Source organism: Myiozetetes cayanensis, unplaced genomic scaffold (genome assembly GCF_022539395.1).
Source record: "Myiozetetes cayanensis isolate MyiCay16 unplaced genomic scaffold, myiCay2020 scf10, whole genome shotgun sequence".
NCBI lineage: Eukaryota > Metazoa > Chordata > Aves > Passeriformes > Tyrannidae > Myiozetetes > Myiozetetes cayanensis.
In genome coordinates, this window is record NW_026086605.1 from 2326339 (window position 1) to 2349125 (window position 22787).

The following is a 22787-nucleotide window of genomic DNA, read 5'->3' on the forward strand; positions in this document are numbered from 1 at the left end:
TTTTTTATTTTTTTTAATTAAAGGCCAATTTTTATATTGAATTAAAACAATATTCTTCCATCCAAAAGTTTAAACCTCAAGGCCTTAGAAAATCCTCTAAAGCCAGAGAATGGAAATGACATTATTAAATAAACCACTTTGAAACGTTACGCTCTGTAAACAGGAATAATTGAATGGCATGTGAAGGTGGTGCTTGAAGAACACTTTTAGCCACCACTACTCAGATGAAACAATTGAAGGACTTGGGGGGGAAAAAAAATATGCCTTTTCAGTCATATTTTAAAAAAAACAGAACATGAATACTTCTTGATTTAAAGACATTTTCTCAAGTGGCCCAGAGGGCAGAAACAGCCAAGGAATCATTTTTCAGAGCACAGAAAATACAAGGTGGCAAATTAGTCTTTCCCAGTAGCCAGGGCATACTCATGGCTATCAGCAAAGACAGCCCAGCCACTTAGTTTTCCTAGAAAAATACTGCTCCCACATCTTCAGATTTATCCCCTTTGTGAATCCCACACATGAAAATTGTATCACCATTCAGCCACATTCTAAATTTCCCAGTTAAATCTATAATGTCATAGTCTGGCATAAATAGGATATATAAAATTAACTGCATTGCAGTATTATTGGTTTGGTTATAATTATATATAAAAAGGGCTTCTTTAGTACTGAGCAACACAGGAACAGGAAAAATCGATCATCCAATCTACCACTGCAGGTTCAGTATTTATTTTTGGGCATCAAAATACCCTACTTGGGAAAGAAAAAGGAAGCAATAGTTCTGAGGTGGCTTCCTTTAGAGGTTTTCTTCCCCTAAAATTTAGGATCTTGCTAATAATCTTCCCTGAAGACACAGGAGGCTGTGGGGATGACGCACTGCTGACCTGGGACACACAGCGGAATTAGAGGTGAAAATGAAAGGAGCCACTGATGCCCTTTGATGTCCTCCCTTCCTCAAAGTGTTTACAAACACACCTGAAGTAAGACAGCGCTCCTGAAAAGGCATTTTATTGACACTGCTGGTTCAACCCACATCCCATGACTCACCCCACAGAGGAGGGAGGAACACGGGGGGGGAGTTTCCCAAGGAACAGCATTTGCAGTGTGTCTGTACTGACAGAATTCACCAGGGAATCCACAGATTCTGGTAAATTGAATGAAATAATGTCTTTTTACCTCCCCATCACCACCCTTTCCATAAGCACTTACTCTCAACATATTTACTTTCTCCCAAATATTTAAAACCTCAATATGAAAACAAACCACTATGAATCCAACTTGTATTTTTTCCCCGCTGTGCCCTTATTCCTGGACTGTGAAAACACCTAAACCTGAGAACCCAGACTGGTTCTACCTCGTGTGCAGGAGCATCTGCACTTCAAGAAAAATGCTCAAATTTCATTACTCACCCTAAGACGATTACGTCATCTTTAAAAAATTGCCTCTAAGCACACTATTTATACTCCTTCTTATTCTATATATTGCCGGTTCACAGTGTACAACAACATAAATCCAAAACAGAGAGGGGATCTCCTAAAGGGAATTGCTGCAGAGGGATTTATCACAGCACAACTTCATCAGATTTGCAAACCTGACTTCAGATGAAATCAGCATTCATTTCAGAAGCCACTCTGTCTATGGTACAAGTTCACAACTGAAAACATTTTGCTTGTCTTTTAGCCCGCTGTATAAAAGCTCTTGCACAGTAGCACTGTTTAAGCTGTCCAGACCATCTTGGGAATATTTAACTACACGACTTTCAACAAAAAGTATCATCTTACAGACCATCCCTAAGCACTGCTCTCGGGTTTCAGCTTCTCAAATCCAACACCACCCGCTGATGAAATGCACTCTGTCAATACACAACAACTGCACATATTTCTCTCTGTGCACCTACATTTTGTCCAGGAGTACCCAAACCAAAAAAATGCGCTTTTTTTGAAACGTTTTTGGAAACAAAAAAACGTGTGTTTACCTAAAATTTAAATTTTTTGTGGTGCCGTTTAAAATTTTTATGGACACCCAGAAAACATCCTTCTTGAGACAGAATATTAACACATTTTGAACCACTAAGAGCCACTGCAGGTCATACCCATGCCCACGGTACAGCCAAATATCCCATCTCTGACGACCATGAGCAGCAAACAATCAGTGAAGATTAAAATGCCAGGATGAGCACATGGTGTTACTCTGCCAGTCCACTCCTGACTTCCAGCTGTTTGCAGTGCAGGTCCTTCTAGAACCAGGTAATTTCAGTAATAATGGATTTTGCCACTGCATAATCCTGAACAATTGCTTTGATTCACTTCCATCTGCAACTACAGCTTGTTCCTGCCTCTGAGACAGAAATGCAGGAACAGTTGTTGCCTTATCCCCCCGTCACTCATGATTTTAGAGACGACCTGTAAGGGTGGGCAGGCCCTGGCACAGGTTGCCCAGAGAAGCTGTGGCTGCCCCTGGATCCCTGGAAGTGTCCAAGGCCAGGTTGGACGGGGCTTGGAGCACCCTGGGCTAGTGGAAGGTGTCCCTGCCCGTGGCAGGGGGTGGGATGGGATGGGATGGGCTTTAAGGTCCCTTCCAACCCAAACCACTCTGTACAAAGAAAACAAAAAAATAAATACCTGACTAATCTATCAGATAGCTTCATTAAAAAGCAATACTGAAAATCAGTATGGCTAAGAAATTCCTGAGTACATGGTTTCTTCTACCAAGTCAGCTCACTGCAACATAAATGTGACTGCTTGGTTAACAAAAAAACACCTTCATTTTTCCTCCTACATAATATAAGAGCCTTCAAGGTGCTTTCTCTTACACAATTAGACATGCTGCCTTTTAATTGGAAGCTTCTGGAAATAAATTTTACAGTGAGGCTGCCAAGCCTAAATTAATATTTCACACCGTGATGTTTTTTGTTTTACAGTTTCCAAATTAGAATCGGCCAGAACTTCTCTGAACTTTTGTTCCACAGGAAGGGCAAAGGTTTTAATGAGACTTCAGTCTGGAGATTACTTTTTAAATATTTTGTGAAATCTGAGGGATTTGGTAAGCACTTGAGATGAAAAACACCAGCAGAGTTTGTTTTTGTAGTCTAAGTAAAATTTAAAATGTAAAACTACCAAGAAAGACAATAGTCTTGAAAACGAAGAAGGTCAAGCACCAGTAGCACTGAAAAAACAAAACAGGAAGGTCAAACACACATTTAATTCTTTTATCGGGAGCAGCCTTACATCTGCATTCTATTTTTTCACAATAAAGGCATTGATCTTTTATTAAAAGTGAATCAAAACTGCCTTCACCTCTATTTCCAGCCAGATGCTTAAAAAGAAATGTTCTGGCTACATAAACAAAGCGAGCCCGAGCTACCCATGGTGACCCACGCGACTGGGAGAGCACGACAGCCTTCCACTAAGAGAGCACTTTCAGCCCTTCCACTGAAAGACAACCCCGCTGGAATCCCACCAGCAAAGTCCTACAGCAGGCCCTTTGCTCCCTGATTTCATTACACAAACAGAATTAAGACTTTGTGGATCCCCAGGAGAGCCCTTTGCCGGTAACTCGAACTGCCGCGCTTGCGAGGGCGGCGCTGGGACAAAGAGCTGGACACCCCAATCCCTCCGTGCTTCCAACTGTCCACAGCCACTCACGTGGCCTCCATCTGTGGAAGGCCTTAAAAGACTTCAGGAAAGCAACAACCTCACCCCAAAAACTACCTACACAAAGTCGCTCCCGCCTCGCGGTCGCTGTTTTAAGAATCTTTTTAAACAAATAAAAACCCCTTCGGTAACAGACACAAAGCAAGTAGTTCTATTTAGCCCTGGGAGATGGTTGGAGGCTCGGGATTTATCACCAAAAAGCATTCAGCACACAAGAAAATAGGGACCAAAGAGGAGTTCCATCATTAGGTAACTCAATGACCGAGTGACACCCTGGGTTTCACCACAGGCTCCCCCACGTGTGAACAGCCTGCCCGGTGCTCCAGTGCCAGGATCAAACCTGCTGATTTTATCCCAACTTCAAACTCTGAATTAATTACACACTCCACGTTTTTAGGACCCCAGGGGTGCATTTTTTGGAGAGCTCAGCCATCTTTCTGTTTTATTGAAGAATAATGAGTTGTAATCCTTAAAAGATGTTACACATAATAACCAAAAATTCATTTCGTAGCTCACAGAACTCCAACAACTTTAGAGAAGTACATGAAGGGTTTGCTCTTCAGAAAGCTGGGCTGATTCTCATTCTTTTCATTACATCAGCACAGGCACAAAACCAGTGTAATGGGAATTTTACAGGCAGCCAGGGAGTTCTAAGGTGCCCCCCAAGGCACCCCAAGCATGGAAACTCAGAGCAAACACCCACCTTCTCCTGCATTTCTTGGTTTCCCACAAGTGAAACGTAAATATAATTTGAAGTTGTATTTCCAATAAAGTATGGAATCATAGAATGGTTTAGGTTGGAAGGTTTCTTCAAGATCATCTAGTTCCAACCCTTATTTAGGTCAGTTAATTGATTATGACATTACAGTTTTTGGTATTTTCTTTCTAAATGTGCCTCATGGATCTTTAAACTGACTGCTCAAAGCAAATTTGTATATAATTTGCCAACTTTCACCTCTTTCCTGTTTATTTCCCAGTTCCATGTAGAGTATTTACAGAAATAACTAATCATAAACTGATGAAAAGTTCATGCTAAAACACTTCTGACATTTGGTTTTGGATGTCATATAACCCGTAGGAAACAAATAATTTCCTACAATTATTGCCTATATATTCATACTTAGTTGTTCACTACATTAAAAAAAAAAAAAAAAAAAAGTGTTTCAGAAGGTTTCCAGAGTGTCCTTCAGGCAAATAAAATATTTCAGGTAAGTGTAAAACAGATTAAGATAATGAGTAAAAGTCAAAAAGGAAGGCAGCCAAGTTTCATGCTCAATATCCTACAACTACCATGCAATTATTTGGCCATTAACTGCCTACATGCTCTTAGCCCTCCACAAAAATGGAGTTAAATTAGGTTTATTTTAAATCTCACTGAGAAGGAAAAAAAAAAATCTGTATTTTCAGGAATTGCATCATAAAAACTACACTTTTATCATCTCCTTGACAACTGGATAGACCCATGCTATTTAAATGAATACTTATGAAGATAATTTACAGGTAACCTTTGAGGGGGCAGTTATCAGTATTTTATGTTCCTGTTCTTTGCATTTGGAGATCTACTCCAGCCAGTGGGTGTGTCCAGTGCACAGAACCACTTCTGAACTGGGACACAGGACATGAAATAGCTGGGCCTGTTCCCACTCCCCCCTCTTACTCCTTTTTCTCTAAGGAAGATGGACAGATGCACACAGACAAGTTTGGTATTTACGATTCTGACATTTTAGTAGCTTTCCCTGGTTAGATTAAGCTTTTAATTTTCAGTTAAATTTGCCACATTGAAGGTGTTTCACACAACAAACACCACAAATGGTCCCTTCCAGACCAAGAAGGTGCATTATTCACCCTGGAACTGCTATTGTACCCTGGCTCCAGACTTTGGATGACGGGAACAGCAAATTTATGGATTCTGAAGTGCCCTAAGTTGGTTGACTGTTTATCCAAAGCTGAAATAATAACATCCAAATGACAGACAAGCATGAAATCAACTCCTGGAAGTGAGAAACAAAGAGAAACATTACAAGCATGGAGCTACTCAAAAGAAGTTTACATAAAATTGGGGTCACTTTTTAAGCATGTTTTCTAATTACTTTTACATACTCCTGATGTATCTATTTTGCCTTCTTCACATTTCCCAAGGTTCCTTTCCCTTTTTCAGTGTTATTTCTATTTTTTTGTTTAGATCTGCCAATCTGTGCTGTACACAATGGCATTTTATTAAAATAGACTATTGAAACTAAGTTTAGCTTTCAATGCTGTTACATAAACTTTGTGCTGGATGCACAAAAATAAGACCCTGACATGAGATGGTACTTAGAGGAAAACTCCACTGGTTGAAATTCCCAGCTGGAATTCCAGAGACCGCCACCAAGAACATCCAAACACTGCACAGCTTCAAATATTGCCATTTTATCCGATTCATTAATATTTAGTAACAGCAGTACTAAACTGGCAGAGCAGAGACATCAACCCAAGATTGAGATTGCACAGAATATTCCTAATTCAAGGTGCATTTGTGCACATCCAGAGATTGAGTTTCCCCGTGAACTCAAAGAGCTTTGGGTTCAAAACATTTTACAGGAAGAATTATTCCGTGATTTCCAATAAAATATTTAAATTCAGCTAACATTTACTGGAGATGGCCATTAAGAGCTCAGTTGAGAACAAGCTAATTAAAGATGGTACCACCCAGATATTCTTCTGAAGGTGGAAGCTAAGATACACCTTGGCCATAGAGAAGCTACTTGAGAATGCTAAAAAAAGGAATAGCACAGTTTGAGAAAACTTGAGTAGAAAACAACAAGAAGAGTTAAGCTTGTACATTTGAGGATTATTATTATTCCCTGAATTTTAGCCAACTGTTTCAACAACTTGATTTTTTTTTAAAGTATGTTACAGAAGAAAATGTGATATGCATTGTCCTTTTACTACAAAAAAAAAAAATCAAAGAGCTCAGGGGAATAAAAATCTTATGATTCCTGAAATGGAACTTGTTTACTTTGAATCTGCAGCAGAAATTCTTAAGGAGATCCCAGCATTAACTTGGAAAGTGAGACTAAAAAAAAAAAAAGCCAAAAAACTATGGCCAAAAGATAAAAACCCAAGTAGGGGCCTCAGGAGGAATGCTTCATTAGAGACACACCAACTCTTGTTGACTTAGGTCTATCTCAAAAGGAGTTTATTTTGGCAGCTGTGAGAAGCAAAAGGAGGAGAAAAAAAAAAAAAGAGAAAAAGAAAAGAAAAAGAATTGTTTCAATCATGTGGATCCCACATCCTTCTCTTGAAGGGCTGCCATAAACCGACAGTATTTTTTGAGCTCGTTAAATTAAATGTATGGAATTAAGTTTTGAAGTTTATTTTCTTGTATTTAACACAAAGTGAAGTAATTATAGGGGAAAATATTCACAACCTAATAGATCATACACACGCTTTGCAGACACAGAATTGTCACACTGATCTCAAATAGATTTAAACATCCATTAATACCTCAGAGCTGGAGTCATATCTAAAAGAACAGCATTCCTCTGTAACTCACAGACATATTCCACAGGAAAGCAAAATGAATTCCCTGTCAAAGAGGGTTCTACTATGTAGTTATCAAAGTAAAAACACTACACACCATCTTTATCTCACAGACAAACACAAAATTAAATTGACAGAATTTCAATGAAAGTGAATGTGGTTTATATTTTTTTTTTTGTTTTTTTATACAACTGCACAGGGAACCAAAAAAATCAAAAATTCACCACAACTAGAGCATCAGCCCGACAAAAATGGGTGTGAAGGCAGGGTGGATAATTTTTTATTTTTATTTTATAAAAACATTGACACTGGTTATGACGTGCCAAAGAGGAAACCAACGTTTTTAATCTTTCATGATAATTACAAGAAATTATGATGTGAAACCCGCTGCTCTTACTCACATAACTCACCTCAGTGTGGTTTTTCTCACCTTTTAACACCACAAATCTAAAGGACAACACAAGAGGAAAGGGGGTGAACTATATATTTACTTTTCAGGTGTCCATGGAGTCTCCAGTTTCCTCTTTTTATCCATGCATTGCTCTTGCAGCTTAATCCAACTGCACATTCTCGGCTTCTGCATACAAATGTTCAGGACTCAGCACCAACAGGGCACATGGAAACCTGTGTTTCTCCCTGCCCCTCAATTTTGAATGTTTTTGGCAATTCCTTGCCTGAATGTCGACCTTCAGAACTCCCATCACAGTTCTGGGGTTACTTCCAAGCCCATTTTCCTGGGAGCCACCAGCGCTCAGCGGTGCCCAAGCTCTTCCCGTCTCTTCCAATGACTCTCAAGAGTTATCCCTGGAGCCCCACAGCTTCCAAAACCCAACCCTTCATCCCACCCAACCCCTCACCAGCCCCCAAACACTCAGAGCCCCTTGTTCTGCTCAGCCTGATGGGTCAGACTCCTCCGTGGCTGCCCAGACCCATCTCACCACCGGGAACACCACTCCGCTACCAGACTCCCCCACAGTCCTGCTCCAGCCTCTGGTTTCACAAAACCCAGCCAAAACCACACACAACTTGCCAAAAATCCGTGCAGACCAGACTCTGAGGGCAAGAAAACGAGACCTACCCAAGGAAGTCTGGGCTGGTGGTAGCCTTACACTGAATAAATAACTCCACGTTTCACCTTCGCGCCCCAGCTACCGACTCAGCCCGTGGAGCATTTCGAGACATAATAAATACCAGGCTAATTGACAGCCCTGCAAATGGTGAGACACTGATATTCACAGGTTGAAATACACTCCTAATTAAGAATTCAGATGCGTGATGTTGGCTTTAGATTAAGATATGCTATGTGGGATTTTCAAAAGCATTTACAGGCTTTAGGCCACTAAATCAGGTTGAAAAGCAATGTCACTCCAAAAATTGCCATTCCAGCTTTTTTTCATTTCTGTTTGCTTTTCGTTTCATTTGCTTTCATACATCTAAGAGCAAGAAATAATATTCTGAAATCTAGAATTCAGAAAAGTACAAGATTTTTAACTTCAAGGCTATCAATATATAGTACACTAGACAAGGGGGTTTTTTAGGTCCAACAATAATAAAACTAGTAAAAGTCAAATAATTTAGTCATCCATCACAGAAATATCCATTGCTCAGTACTGAAGAAACAACCTCAACAACAGTGGCACATACACACAAATAGGTGCTAACAGCAATTTCAGGATAGAAGAGTAAAACTGTAGGACAAAGGGGAGACAACAGCAAAGTTTATCAGTAAAAACAATTTAGCAGGCTTTTGAATAAATAATATTGTGAAATTCAAGTTAATGTATCCTTAAGACACACAAAAAGATGTAATTCAGACTAGAAACCTGAAGGAGACAGCAAGGCAAGATAGATCTCAGTCTCTAAGGGCCTACAATTTATATCACCAGACTGAGTGAGCCACCTCTGCCAAAAAAACCTAAACCTACTTGTCTCCCTTACATCTGCAGATTAAAAACCTGAATAAATAAACAAGAAGGCTCACATTACCACAGCGTTCCAAGCATGTGTTAGAACTTAATCCTTAACAGCACGTAAAGCAAGAGCTATCTGTACAAAAGATCAACAAGTATCTGCACAGGAATTCTGGACCATCGAAACACATGCGCTCTAAAAGAAGTCTCTTCTATTGTCCTCAGAAATGTTTATTTTCATAGTGAGCTTCCATTCATGAAATAAGCATTCTAATTTTAGGTCCGTTTCGTTTGTCAAGTGTTTGTTAAACAAGCTTGCTTTGTTTTCTGGGAGAGGAGAACTCGTAAACAAAGCCCCTCTGTGCTCTCCGAGGAGTCCGCTCCCAGCAGGAGAGCATCCGACCTCACCTTGGGACCAGCTCGGCATGTGGAGCTCACACTCCTGAACCCCGGCCAGCACTGATGGGACAAAGCCTTCACTGCAAAAACAGGTCGGTTTTGCCACCACAGAAGAGATGGCAAGTGGCCTCCCAAACCAGGAATGTGCCAAGTGAGGCAGCGCCACGTTCACCCCACATCCCACACAGATATCCCCCCAGAGAGACAACAGCCCTAGTGCTGCAAGAATCTGAACTGCCACCACAGCCCCTGCCAGCTTCCCATCATCTTGGAATCACAGAACCATGGAATGGTTTGGGTGGGAAGGGACCTTAAAGATAATCCTGTTCCAACCTCCCAGTCATGGGCAGGGACACCTTCCACTAGCCCAGGTTGCTCCAAGCTCCGTTCAACCTGGCCTTGGACACTTCCAGGGATCCAGGGGCAGCCACAGCTTCTCTGGGCACCCTGTGCCAGGGCCTCACCACCCTCACAGGGAACAACTTTGTCCCAATATCCCATCTAATCCTGCCCTCTGGCAGTCTGAAGCCATTCCCCCTTGTCCCATCGCTCCATGTCCTTGTCCCCAGTCCCTCTCCAGCTCTCCTGGAGCCCCTTTATGCCCTGCAAGGGGCTCTCAGGTTTCCCTGGAGCCTTCTTTTCTCCAGGTGAACACCCCCAGCTCTCCTAGCCTGGCTCCAGAGCAGAGCTGCTCCATCCTCCTGATCATCTTTGTGGCCTCCTCTGGACTCATTCCAGCAGCTCCATGTCCTTCCTGTGCTTCCAGCAGGTGGGATCTCACCTGAGGGGGCAGAGGGGCAGAATCCCCTCCCTCACCTGCTGCCCACACTGCTGTTGATGCAGCCCAGGATGGGGTTGTTTGGCTTTCTTCTCTTTTGTTCTCTGCCTGAACACTCCAAATCCCAAACCAGGCTGTAGCCACATTAGTTGTCAGGAGAAATACTGAACTGAGAGAGGTCCAGAGTTTCTGGGCTTCAATACATTCCCTCTGGGACCATGCTAATTATAAGAAACTGGGGAAAGAATCCAAACACAGGAACACTAAACAAATGTAGGGATCAGACACAGAAAACATGGCTAGGTAGAGGTGCATTGAATTTTGGTTAAGCTCCTTTGCAGAGAATCATAACTGACTGAGAACATACTATAGCAAAAACAATTCCTCCTTTCAATACATTCTTTTTGACATTGACTTGTTTTCAAACTCCTCCTCATGTTAATAAATTGTCTCTCCTTAATTATAAACAAAATATTAAACTTACATGCAGAAATTCTTGTCAAGTAAGTTCATTTTTATCATGCAAAGCTGAGCAAAATGAAATCACGGTGGGAAATTTCGTGGCAGTCGTTCTGCATGCAGCTTTGCATCCAGCAGCAATGCCTGACAGTGCACATGGGCACGCTCGAGGGCTCTGTCCTAGTGCCCAACACCATCCTGGTGGTCAATCAGAACGTGTTCACCATTCTGCTTTCACCTGAATTACTGCCATTTAAAGGTACACAGGTGTCCACTTGCATGTTTAGGAAAACAGGCTGTTTAACGTTATACATCCCCAAAGCCTTTGAGCTGAAACATCAGCACTTCAGTTTTCTCTTAGTGCCAGATGTTTGTAAGCTTTGCTTTATAATCACCTTCACATTGAAAAATGAGCTCGAAGGCAAATGGGCTGCAATCAGTAACTACACTATATTATAGATTAAATCCTGATCTTACCAAAACCTGGTAATTCAGGGCTGTATTAAACACACACCCCAATACAGGATCAGGGGAGGGTGAAAATTAGAACTGCACTTAGAGAAGTCAAGCACTTGGTTGACGTTCTAACATTTTACAGCCCTCTCTTTGCAGAGTTAAAATAATTAAAAACTGCCCAGGCAATCACCTTGCTTTATTTGAAAATCAGTAAAGCTCCATCCTGCACTTGTGTGCATGTATATCTTGACAGGTGAAAGCAGCTTTATGCACTTCCATGCACTTTTAACACACTTTCAAAAGACAGGACAAAGTACTATAAACATCTGCGTGCTAAGCATCATATGCCAACAAATAATAACAAAATACAAGTTTAAATGACTAAAACTTTAGTAAATTTGGGGCAAAGGAAATTTAATCCAGATCTACACGTCTAAAGGGCAGTGGCCAAAGATGTTTCTGCCTCCTGTCCTGCCTGGGTGGCACCTGAGGCTGTTCCAAGGTGCAGCAGCACAGCTGGAACTGGGAGGATACTGGGAGGATACTGGGAGGATGAGGCTTGGCAGAAGCCTGGCACGTTCCAGCTCACCACCACTCCTGCAGATTTGGCCAAAAACCCAGAAAGAACTCATAAATCTCAGGGAAGGAACAATATCTGGAGTTTTAAGAGCCTCTCAGGAGAAGGTTCACACTTTTTCTGCTTTGGTTTTGCTTTAAAGACAAAACCACCAGAGAGGCAAAAAGATGAAAAAAGGCCACTTTACACAGAATTTAGTCAGTGGGGTACAAGACTTTAGATGTTTTCATAACAGTTTACAGCTTCTCCAACTTGATACTATTGTCTTGAGGAATATTAGTACCTTTTTTCTCAGCTCATCACTCCAGTTTCTTCCCACATCAGAAGTAAAGCAGGTAAATGAACTCTCGTTTAAAACATCTGAAGGTGGGGCTGTCATTGCAGGCATTTAAGGACTAACAAGCCATCAATGCAATCAAGAAGACATTGAAAATTCAGTTTCTTTATAACCCTCCACTGATAGAAAATTATGTTGTGCTTCTAAATCCATTAAACCATCACCAGCACTAAACAGCAAATAAATATACAGTTCTGAAAAAAGGAACAAATTTATCTTCCACAATCAAGTTTCGGTCAGGCCTTTCAAACTGAGCTCTCCTGGAAGAGAGATTATCTTTCCTTAATGGAAGAGAATTAAATGCAATTAATAGCAAGCCACGCAACTGGTAAAGACTAAAATAGAAAGAATGCATTAAAACAAAAAAAAAAATCGTAAAATGTCTCATGGATCAACCATAGTGACCATATTAGCATTAAGCAGCCCTTGAGAACACTAGCCTTAATAGCTTAAATAAATAAATAAATAAAATAGATCAGTGGAACAAAAAGCTCATCTTGTCTTCTGGTCATTCATAGAACAACAGCCCATTTTCTGTTGGGATGAACAGGGAATTTGGGTCCTGTGTACTTTTGCTCCACGATCCCATCCTTCTTCAATTAATTGACAATGGAGTCGTTTTCATACCCTTTTTTTTTTTTGTGCCATTCCAGTTCAGTGTTACTTGTGAAAACCTTTTTATTCCCAACAAGAACAGGGAAGGAAGCAAACAGTATCATATGCTGTGAAAAAAGACTATCTACTCCCTTGAAATTTCTCTGGTAAGAATCCCCAAATTATCCGACACGCCTAACACGGCAAATGACCACTCTGAACACTCTCAGCCATTCCTTTTAGAACAGTTCAGTTACTCAGATGCAAACAACTCAACTAAATAAAGTTTTTGGCAGTGGTTAAGTCTCCCAGGGCCAGCAGAAACCTTGGGGCAGTGTCTGGAAACAGCAAGGGAGGTTGTTTTTTTTTGTTTTGTTTTTTACTTCACACTCAGAAGACAACAATTCACCAAGGTCTCAGTTCTCCACTGGGTAAGGTAACCTTAGAAAGCCTTTGGGAACTGATTTTATTAGATTAAGAAAAAGCTTTAAAGGAGTTGCAACAAAAATATTTTGCTCCTCCGCTGACCCTCCCCGCTTGGGGCTCTGCTCTGAGGAACCTCTCGGAGCTCCAGTGCCCTCCTGACAGTCTGGGCAAACACAGCACCCACCCAAGAGCCTGGCAGGCCCCAAAACCTCCCACTGCCAGCTCTAGGACAATCCAAGGGGATGGATTTGGGTTTGAATTAAATGCTTCTGAGTGATGGTGGTGGCTCCTGCAGGATAACGTGAAATCAGCTCCTCCCATGCCAGGGGTATGCTGGCAGTGTGAAAACATGATTAATTAGCATCATCTGCACCCCAGGGCTATTACACCCTTGCTCTGGGGGTTTACTCTTCATTTATGGCTTTCTTTGAGCTGTCACTTCCAGTATTTCCTACAACACTATAAAGAATAGTTTATTATGATAAGGAAGATAAAAACTCAGTCAGGAGATCTCCACAAGCACTGTAAGGAACAACCATAAAGCCCTCCATGCTTTGTCAACTCATTTAATGCAATATTCTCTCCTGAAAGGAAGAAAAATACAACTTTTAGCCCAGATTTTGCTAAAGCAGAAGGGGCAGCAGAGAAATTCGAAGCATATACACATGTGCCTTCCCAGTCACGTAGTCACAAACCTTGACACTAAAAATAACTCAGCCCACATCCCAGTTTAGCCCCTTCTGAAAACTTTGTAGTTGCACAATTCCCATTTTTTTTTCTCCTTTCCACCCTTCCTCCTTGCCTGCAGGACTCACCACCTTCCTCAGTACAATGAAGGCAGTAACTCACATAAACAAATATCAGAAGCTGATCTCAGCATCTGAGGATCTAATTTTAGCCACCATTCTCTAAGATAGAGAAACATCAGTTGATAAAAATCTTCTGGACTGCTTAAAAAAAAAAAGACAAAAAGCATAAAAAAAAATGACAAAAAGCCTAAAAAATGAGACTTGAAGAAAGGATTCTGGGTCTCACTCCCACCCAAACACTGATGCTGAACCTTTTGCAAACCAGGCAGTCAGAAGCACTGTGTTTAATATCAGGATTGAGGATAAATAATAGAACTTTTTGTTCATTAGTTATACTTTTGCTTGGAAGCTCAGTACAGTCAGCAGCCAAACAAACTCAGACAAAGAAAACAATCATTCAAAGTAATGAATTGCCATCTAGATTAAATGTAACACTTCAGAGAAACGTACTGTGATACCCCTGTAAAATGGACGAGGGCTTAGCTAAACCAGGCCTCATTAAAGTATCTCCCATTAAATCTTTCCTGGAAAACTGGAGAAAAAACATCTCCTGCAGATTAACTGGCCTGTCAGCCAGCAACTACTGTAAAGACCACAAGAGAAATAGGGCAGAGCCAGGAAAAGCAGGAGCTCCAGGCTTTCAGACCAAATAAATTCCACTTGACAATATTGCCTAATTAGAGCTAATATCATCAGCAAAATTGCAAAAATAAGAGCAGTTGGATTTGAAGTCAAACGAGGGATCCAACACTCCAAGTGTTGCCACCCTCAATAAATGTGGTGCACAGATAAAACTAACCAGTGTTTCCATGACTTCAGTCACACATCTGAAGGGCTGATTTCTCTCTAGGACCCAGGAACTTTAATATTTTGCCCTGAAAACTGGCCTGGCTGTGGACAGCTTCACACAGGGACGATGTTAGGAAAAGTGAAGAGCATCTTCATAAATGTGCTTTAACCCTTTGCATCACAGGGTTGTAGATGTCCATCTCTGTATTTTCAAATTCACTCACTTTGGGGAATGCCCCACAAACAGAGACAAAATTCAGAAGTAAAGGGTGTTAAGTGGCATTTGAAGATCATGCAGAATGATTAAACCAACAAAAAATGAAGTGAAGCTGGTAAAGCAGCACTATATTAATTCATTTGCTTCACAGAAACCTTAAAAATCCACTTAATTCCATGCATTCTTACACTTTCTAGCAAGGACCACTGGATTTATAGATTGGAATAATTCTGAAATGGGAATTGTGATCTCATTCCTCAGATGAAGCAGAAAAATTAAAGACATGTGAACTGGGAGGTATATTATTCCCCCTCACAAAAAAACCCAAACAAAACAACAAGAAAATCAAACAAACAAAACCCACACCTCTTTTGTCTCTGTATTTCACAATTTACAGTTCTCACTTTAATTTCTAATGGTTGCTATGGAGCCCCCAAATGAGCCTTCAAGTAAGATTTAGTGTAAGTCAGCACTAAGCAGTGAATTTATGACAATGCAGAGTCATGAATTAGACATGATAAATTTCTACCAGCTACTATCATTCAGGAGATGGTTTGCCTGAGGTTTATTAACATGACCCTGAATAATTCTTCTCAGCAGCTGCTTTTGACAGAGACAGTCAAGTTATCTCTAAAAACTCAGGAAATGTCCACCAGTACAGAACTGAGACTTGTTCACTTCAGCTACAGAACAAAGTCTTCCTGCCCTAATATAAGTGTATAAATAATACAATCAGGCATAAATATGATTATTATTTTCACTTCATTTCTGCTGCACTTCAGTCACCTTACATTTCAAGTAAACAACTGGAAAGAAATCTAGATTTCCAACATTAGAAAAGTAAAGCCCCAGGGATGCGTTCACTTTTCTCCTGAAGGAGTTCTAAACAACAAGCAAAAAAATAAGTCCTCATTCAAAATATTTCACCAGGAAAAATAAAGTAAAAAGACATGCCCGAGATCTGTGTTCGGTTCTAGCAGAAAAATGGGATTGCAATTGGTTTTAACCCTGCAAGTGCTGTGTGAAATTTGGCACAGCTTCAACACTTGCACTGAGGAAGAACTAACAATTCACCAATTACACACAGTAAAAACCAACAGCTTTGGAAAAAAATAAAGTGATTGAGTAATTGCATTCACTATGCTTACCTGCTACAAAACAACATGGAAACTGTAATTCTGCTTTAAATAATTACATTTTCATTGGAAATCCCCTGTCCACATTCAGTTATGACAGGAGCAACTCCTGATTTCTGCTTCTTGATGCTCCTAATAATGTAGTTTTCACAATCTGTCTATAAATATCTTTAAGAAACCTAAAAAGTGTCCTCAAACACTTTGTAGAAAGCTGTTGAAAGTCCACAAGAAAAGCTTTTAAATACTTATCACTAGCATTACATCAATAACTAAAGAACTTACAATTTTTCCCCTGTGATATTTTTATTCTGCCCCACATTCTCAGAGTTATTTATTCCAATGTTGTTAAGTTCCATTTATTCAGTGTGGGCATCCAGATGTTAACAAGACAAAAACAGGGATTATCCCCCCTACTTGTACAACTTACAATTTGCAGGGTTTTATTATTACATGTTTTTGTCTATATTATTTGCTGTTTCTTTTTAGAAGTCTTGCCAAAAAAAGCAAAACCCACTGTGTTGTCACGACTTTTATTGCTTTATCTTAGAGTAGATAATGGGTTTACAATGCATATATTTCATTTCTTTATTCCCAAATGGTATTGCAAATAACAACTTGGCAATCTGTAACAACTACTGACTTGTCAGGATATTTAGTTGACTATCTATGACCTGTTTATATTAAAAAAAAAAAAATTGTTTTGTACTAATTGGAATGTAGATTTATTCCTGTAAACTGACAACATTAATCCTGGAAAAGCCACTAGTTCATGTGCTAACATGGAACAAGCAGGGATGAGCCAGACCTCTGCAGATCCTGGGGATGTCCAGGCTACCACTGGTGCTGCTGCAGGAGGAGGGATGCTGAAATTCCTGAAAGCAGCCAAAGAAATTGGCTCTCAAGTGCCATAAAATTCCAGGGGCACCGCTTACAACCACAGTCAGCCCAAGGTATTTAGTTTAAACAATGATTAATCACGGTTGAACCAGCCTTTTGTTTCTTTTTTTGACATCTCAGAGCCCTTTCTGGTATTATTCCATGTATCTGAAGTCTGGCCATTGCTTGATACTGAAGGAGACTGTTTGAAATAATTCCATTTACTTTGGCCTGCATACAAGTCTTGGATAAAGGCTTCAGTCAAAACACCTCTCCCCATCATAGAATGGTCTGAAAATGGCACACAGAGATAACACAGCAAGCAGACATTAAATCTGTTGTGCACTTCAAAGGACACTGGGAGTTATTTACCAGCACCAGTGGAGTGGCTTCAGGGAAAGCAGATTATTGACCAAAACAAGTGCTGATACAAGCTCCAAGTGCAGCATCTACCTGCAAATATTGACACAGGAAAAAAAAAACCAACTCACAAAGCCCTGGACTAAGGAAACTCCCCTAGAAAACGTCACCAACAAATCCCTCCCCACACTAAAACTTAGAGGAGAAAATGATTTAACGCCAACAGGGGCCCAAGAGCAAACACACAGTAATTCTATAAATATGTTTGTAAACAAGTGTCTTTAGGTGAAAAACATTAACAAGTGCACATACAGGACTTAAACACATGAGAAACAACCCTGAGAGCAACCTCATCTGAAAGCAAAATACTTGCTTATACTTAAAATTTGATCACACGCTCCAAAATGCATTAGGAAAAAGACTTTGCATCTTATGACTCCTGGAAAATCTTCCAGGAGACTATTTTCCAACATAAGAACCACCACATCTAACAGAGCCTGAGAAGGTTTGCCACAAGGTCATGAATTTCTTCAGAGAACCATTTTAATGTTGCATTGCCCCAACCTACCCAGAAAAAAAAATGGAACAAAGCCATTGCTTCAGGTTTTCCTTTGGATTTTTCCATATTAACACAGCGAACAGGACTACAGAAATCCTTTTGTCTCAGTTTAATGTTGATTTTATTTTACCAGTTTATAAATATTAACCCATACATGGGAACAAATCTGAGAGAAGCTGGGAATTAAAAAACAGTCTAAATGTCACAATATATTCCCTTTCCCCATCTTAAAGTAATTTCCCTGGGACTCCACTGTTTTAAAATCCCATTGCAATCCATGCAAAGGCTGCTTGGGAACAAAAGGAATGGGAAGAGTGAGTCAAAAGGGAGCTTTATTTTTAAAAACCTCTGTAATTATGTCTGATCCATGGGTCAGATGATACTCTAACCATTCATCTTCCTGCCTGATAATGCAGAGTTCTTCAACTCTGCCACTGAGCCACAGGAATCCTGACTTGGGATTGGCTTCCAGGACACTCAGGCCTCCAATCTTCCATTGGATTACACACTATTCATGCCCCAAATTGTGTCATTTGTGGAAAGATAATCCTTCAGATGAAAAGGTCACCCAGTGACCCCCACATATTCTCTGACCTGTCCAGCTGTAGCTAAAAATATCCAGCAGCTGCCCAATATTATACCATAATACTATAAAAAATTAAAGATTAAAATTATACCATTGTCACACCAAACACCAGTCACTGGGATATACCACCAGATATTACCAATGATTTAAAAAACAATGTTTGACTGCTATTTTACACACATAAAAAAGGCAGGATCCAGGAAGAGGTGTCTACAACTTTCAGTGCCAGAAGGTGTAGGTGTTCTTCACATGACACTGCTTATACAGAGAAGTGACACTGTGCTGAGCCTCCCTTCCTAAAAATTCTAGGAGAAAGTTTGCAAAGAAAATTACAAGCAAAGGATAAACCCCCTGTGGGGTTTGCTTTCCAGCTCCTTCTTTTTTTTTTCCCCCTCCTTTATTTAATTTCCTTACCTGCCATCAGATTAACAACAGTTCCCTCCAGCCTCTCATTCTTTCCATTTTAATACCATTAAGGGAAGGGAGCCCCTAACATCTCTATTAAACTGTAATAAAGCAAAGTCTCCAACATGTAATGCCTCTAAGTCAACCAGGCATTACTGAAATTACTTAATCTGCAAAGTTCAGTGCTTGCCCACCCTCCTTTTGCATTCCCAATCCCTTCCCAGGAGCAGCAGCATTATCCAGACCCATTTCAGGGCTTAGCTTCAGAATTGGTTTCTGGGGTATTATTTCAGTGAGGGGAAAGTGGAACTACACGGAATTAATGTCAACTTGGTTTTCCAATTGCCTTGCTTTTGGCTGCTCCTAAAACAAATATGCCCAGGAAAAGAAACATAAAATAGAATTAATTGATTGAATTGTTGCTCTCCCAATACATTATGTGTGTCTCTGTGTGTTCTAATTACCTGAGTGCAGGTTTTCTCCTTCTCCCCCCTCAGCTTGAACCACCTAAACACACTGAGATGTGCAGGTTTCTGGAAGACTAAAATGCACATTCTACCCAATCACAGCCATATCAGACAATCATTAAGTCTAAGCAAGGGAAGAAAAAGGGTTTTTGTGGGGGAAACAAAGAGTAAAATAGCCCCACTACAATCTAATCCATTTCCAAGACTTGAGAATGAAATCTAGGAGCATTGTGGGAATCTCATGTTCCTGATGGAATCATTTCCAGATACCAGCACTGGCCCAACAGAACAGGCACCACACCAGGATAAATAACATCAATGTATAGTGGCTCTTGAGGTTAGCAATTAATCTTTGTATTTAAATAGTTCGCTGGCTACTTTATTACATTTATTAAATCCACGTACACAAAGTTCATGTTTTTAATAAAACACTACAAGCAGCTGAACCCAAAGTTTGTTAACCATGATATCTTTCAGAACTGGAACACTTTTTGCTGTTATAGCCAGATTTGTTTCTTTTCCCAAGTGCCCCAGCAACCCAAATGCATTCTTTTTACAAATCTTCAACCCTGCAGGTTGCAGAACTTTGGCAAAAGGGACATGCACACACACAGACAAACATCTAACAAAAATAGAGGGAGGGATTTGTTATTTGTTATTTTCAGGAGACTGAACCTTTGAGGTCACCTGAAGTGTAGACCATGAAAAAGCTGAAATTTTAATGAGCCCCACAATTTTTTGGATATTTGCAAAACAGCTGAAAATATTGCAGACTTCCAGCACACTTTTGGGGAGGAAAAAAGGAAATGAAGGCACTGCCCCTCTTACTCTAGATTTTGTGAGCATTTTATCTTTTCACATTATTAACAGATATAAATGTGTAAACGTCCAGGAAATTGCTATCAATGTTCAGTGCTTGGGTTGTATCATAATAATGTTCAAAAGCAATGATGCACTTACAGAGAAAAGCTCTAAAACACAGAGGAAAGACACTCTTAGGCACTCAGGGCTAAATTAAGCTGGAGCCAACAGGGTTCCAAAGGAGGGGTGGTGACACTGGTTACCCTCAGTATCCTGTGGGTTATCCTGAGCCCCTCCAAAATCTGCTACCTGGCTCAAAATTGCTGCTCACCAAACTTCTCACTGATTTCAGGGGCAGAAAAGTCCCCCATCTTTAACAAAAAAACAAGGAGGAGAAGCCCAAGCACAGCCAAGCCCACGAAGGCATCTTTATCACTGTCTCTGGTCACCAAACAACAGTTCCAATAATATAAAAACCTGAAAAAAGGGAGAATTTCAGTCTACTGGAAGAGATAACTGTAAACACAACCAGGTAACCCAATGACAAACCATTATCTTGAAAGCCTCTCCATATGAACTGCTCTTAAGCCAAGCTGTAACAAAGAGCACACGCAGCTAAATTTAAAATAATAATAATAAAAAAACTCCTAAGCCAAGTTAAATAGTAACCAACATTCACATTTAACCATATAAAGCCTACATTAAAATCCAAAATGACAATTACAAAATATTATATTACTGTGAACACTGTCAAAAGCTCTGAATAATAGCACACTAAGGAAATATGTAAAAACACACTTTACCTTGTATCTCATTTTGGGGCACGAATGGATGTAGAAACCCATATAATAAAAACAGAGATCAGGAGCCTTTTCATGAAGCTGCCTGGTAAAAGCAATTTCCCTGGGAAAGGAAAGAAAAGACTTAATTACATTTGAATATGATTCTTACAGTCATTTTACCTCTTCATGTTGAAATATTTTACAGCTACCTGGCTCTTGATCTATTTAAAGGACTAGACCTCTGAAAAATAAAATATGAGGATCATAAACTCCAAACTAATGTTTTTAAAAAAACCCCAAACATAATAAACTGAAAATTAGGACTTAAAACCCAAACAAACAAATCATCAAAATGCACAACACCACGTCAAGCTTAGAAATACTTTCATTTTTGTGCCTTGTCCTGCCAACTGCCAGACTTGAAATTGAAATAAAAGTGATTAATAGCCTGTGATTAACAGCTTTCTTATTAATATTCATGTATGCTGGAATTCTACAGAAATCTGGCCCCAGCCATTGCACAGACTGGCTAACCTGGCTCAAGAAATCAGAGTATTTTAAAAAAAAATAGCTTCAAGGATAAGCCTCTTGTTTGTTTCATCATTTGTGTCCCAACAATCTGCACGTAAAAACGTCCATCTTTATGCAACAAAAGGTATTTTTCACCCATCCCATGATTGTTGGTACGATTTTCTCGTTTATTTTGAAAGAAAAGCATCAGTGAATTCCAAAATAAGTTTGCTTTTTACTTCACTGATACAAGGAAAGCAGTGCTATTACAACAGTTCAGCCAGTGCTTCCTCTATAATGATCATTTTTACAGCTTTTCTAACTTTGCAGATCACTTTTGTAACCAAATTAGCAAAACAGGGATGTGGGTTCTTGCTTTCAGTGACAAAGGAATTAAGATGTCCCTGCTCACTGCAGGGGAGTTGGAGCAAATGACCTTTAAAAGGTCCCTTCCAGCACAAACTCCTCTATGATCCAAGATACCAGTACATGAATATAGGAAGCATTTACAAATCCTGGAGATTCTTTATCACTTAATATTAAATTAGTGAGAAAGATGCCTCAATGTACTGAAAATTTAACATTTCAGTTGTGTGTGGTTTGCTGAGGCAATCCTGAGTTTGTTATCACTCAGTATCTGTTCAAAACCAGGGGCCTGACTAGAAACCAAACCTATTCCATATCTTAAAATTCAGACAAATACAACAGATTCCAGAAGTGAGATTTATACCACTAAAAAAAGTACAAAAATGCACTTCCTATACCTAAATCTTCATGAGTCGTAGTATGAAATTAAACCACCTTACTGTTCCATGCAGGTTATCCTGGACCTAATTAAACAAACACCTTCCTGAAATTCAAAAGCTGGAATACTACAGGGGAAAATCACATTATTGGGCTGCAGCAGCACGTCTTACCATGGGCAGCAAGGCTTCAAGCAACCAAATTAGTGCCTCTGATAGGAAAGGGAGCTTGAACCACTGCCAGTGTCTTCACATTCCTGCAGGCTCCAGTGATATTGCTCTAGGTTTGACCTCAGGTTTGTCCTCTGTCCTTCATTTATCTACCCAGTCCACCCCACTCCAGGTAAAGTTTTATTGGGAGGGTGCTGTGACATCCTTTCCTTTCTGCTTTCCAGGAGTGTGTGCTGTGATCCAGTGCAGGAGAGTCCTCATTGACTCCATCATTCCACACCAGGAGCAGCAAGGATGTGTCACTGCCTGGCACAACACAACCTTCACACCTTCTGCCTAAATCTTCCCCCCTCCAAAAAAAAGCACCATGGACTTGCAACTATTCTTTTGTAAACCTTTCATTTATGGTCCTCTATATATCTATAAAGAGTTAGAATGGCACATTAGGAGTCAGGTAGTGAGAAA

At 40.1% G+C, this 22787-nt stretch overlaps 1 protein-coding gene across 7 annotated transcripts in view; it reads right to left on the minus strand.

Annotated features, from left to right (window-relative positions):
* ATE1 (arginyltransferase 1) overlaps positions 1–22787 on the minus strand; it is a 72607-nt gene that overhangs the window by 26423 nt on the left and 23397 nt on the right. For all 7 annotated transcript variants that reach the window (XR_007631501.1, XR_007631500.1, XM_050336031.1 and 4 more), the window contains one exon: positions 20920–21019. Coding sequence is in view for 5 of the 7 variants with exons in the window: in XM_050336031.1 (XP_050191988.1) it covers positions 20920–21019 (100 nt within the window). In the remaining 2 variants the exon portion in view is untranslated. The remainder of the gene's footprint in view (positions 1–20919; positions 21020–22787) is intronic.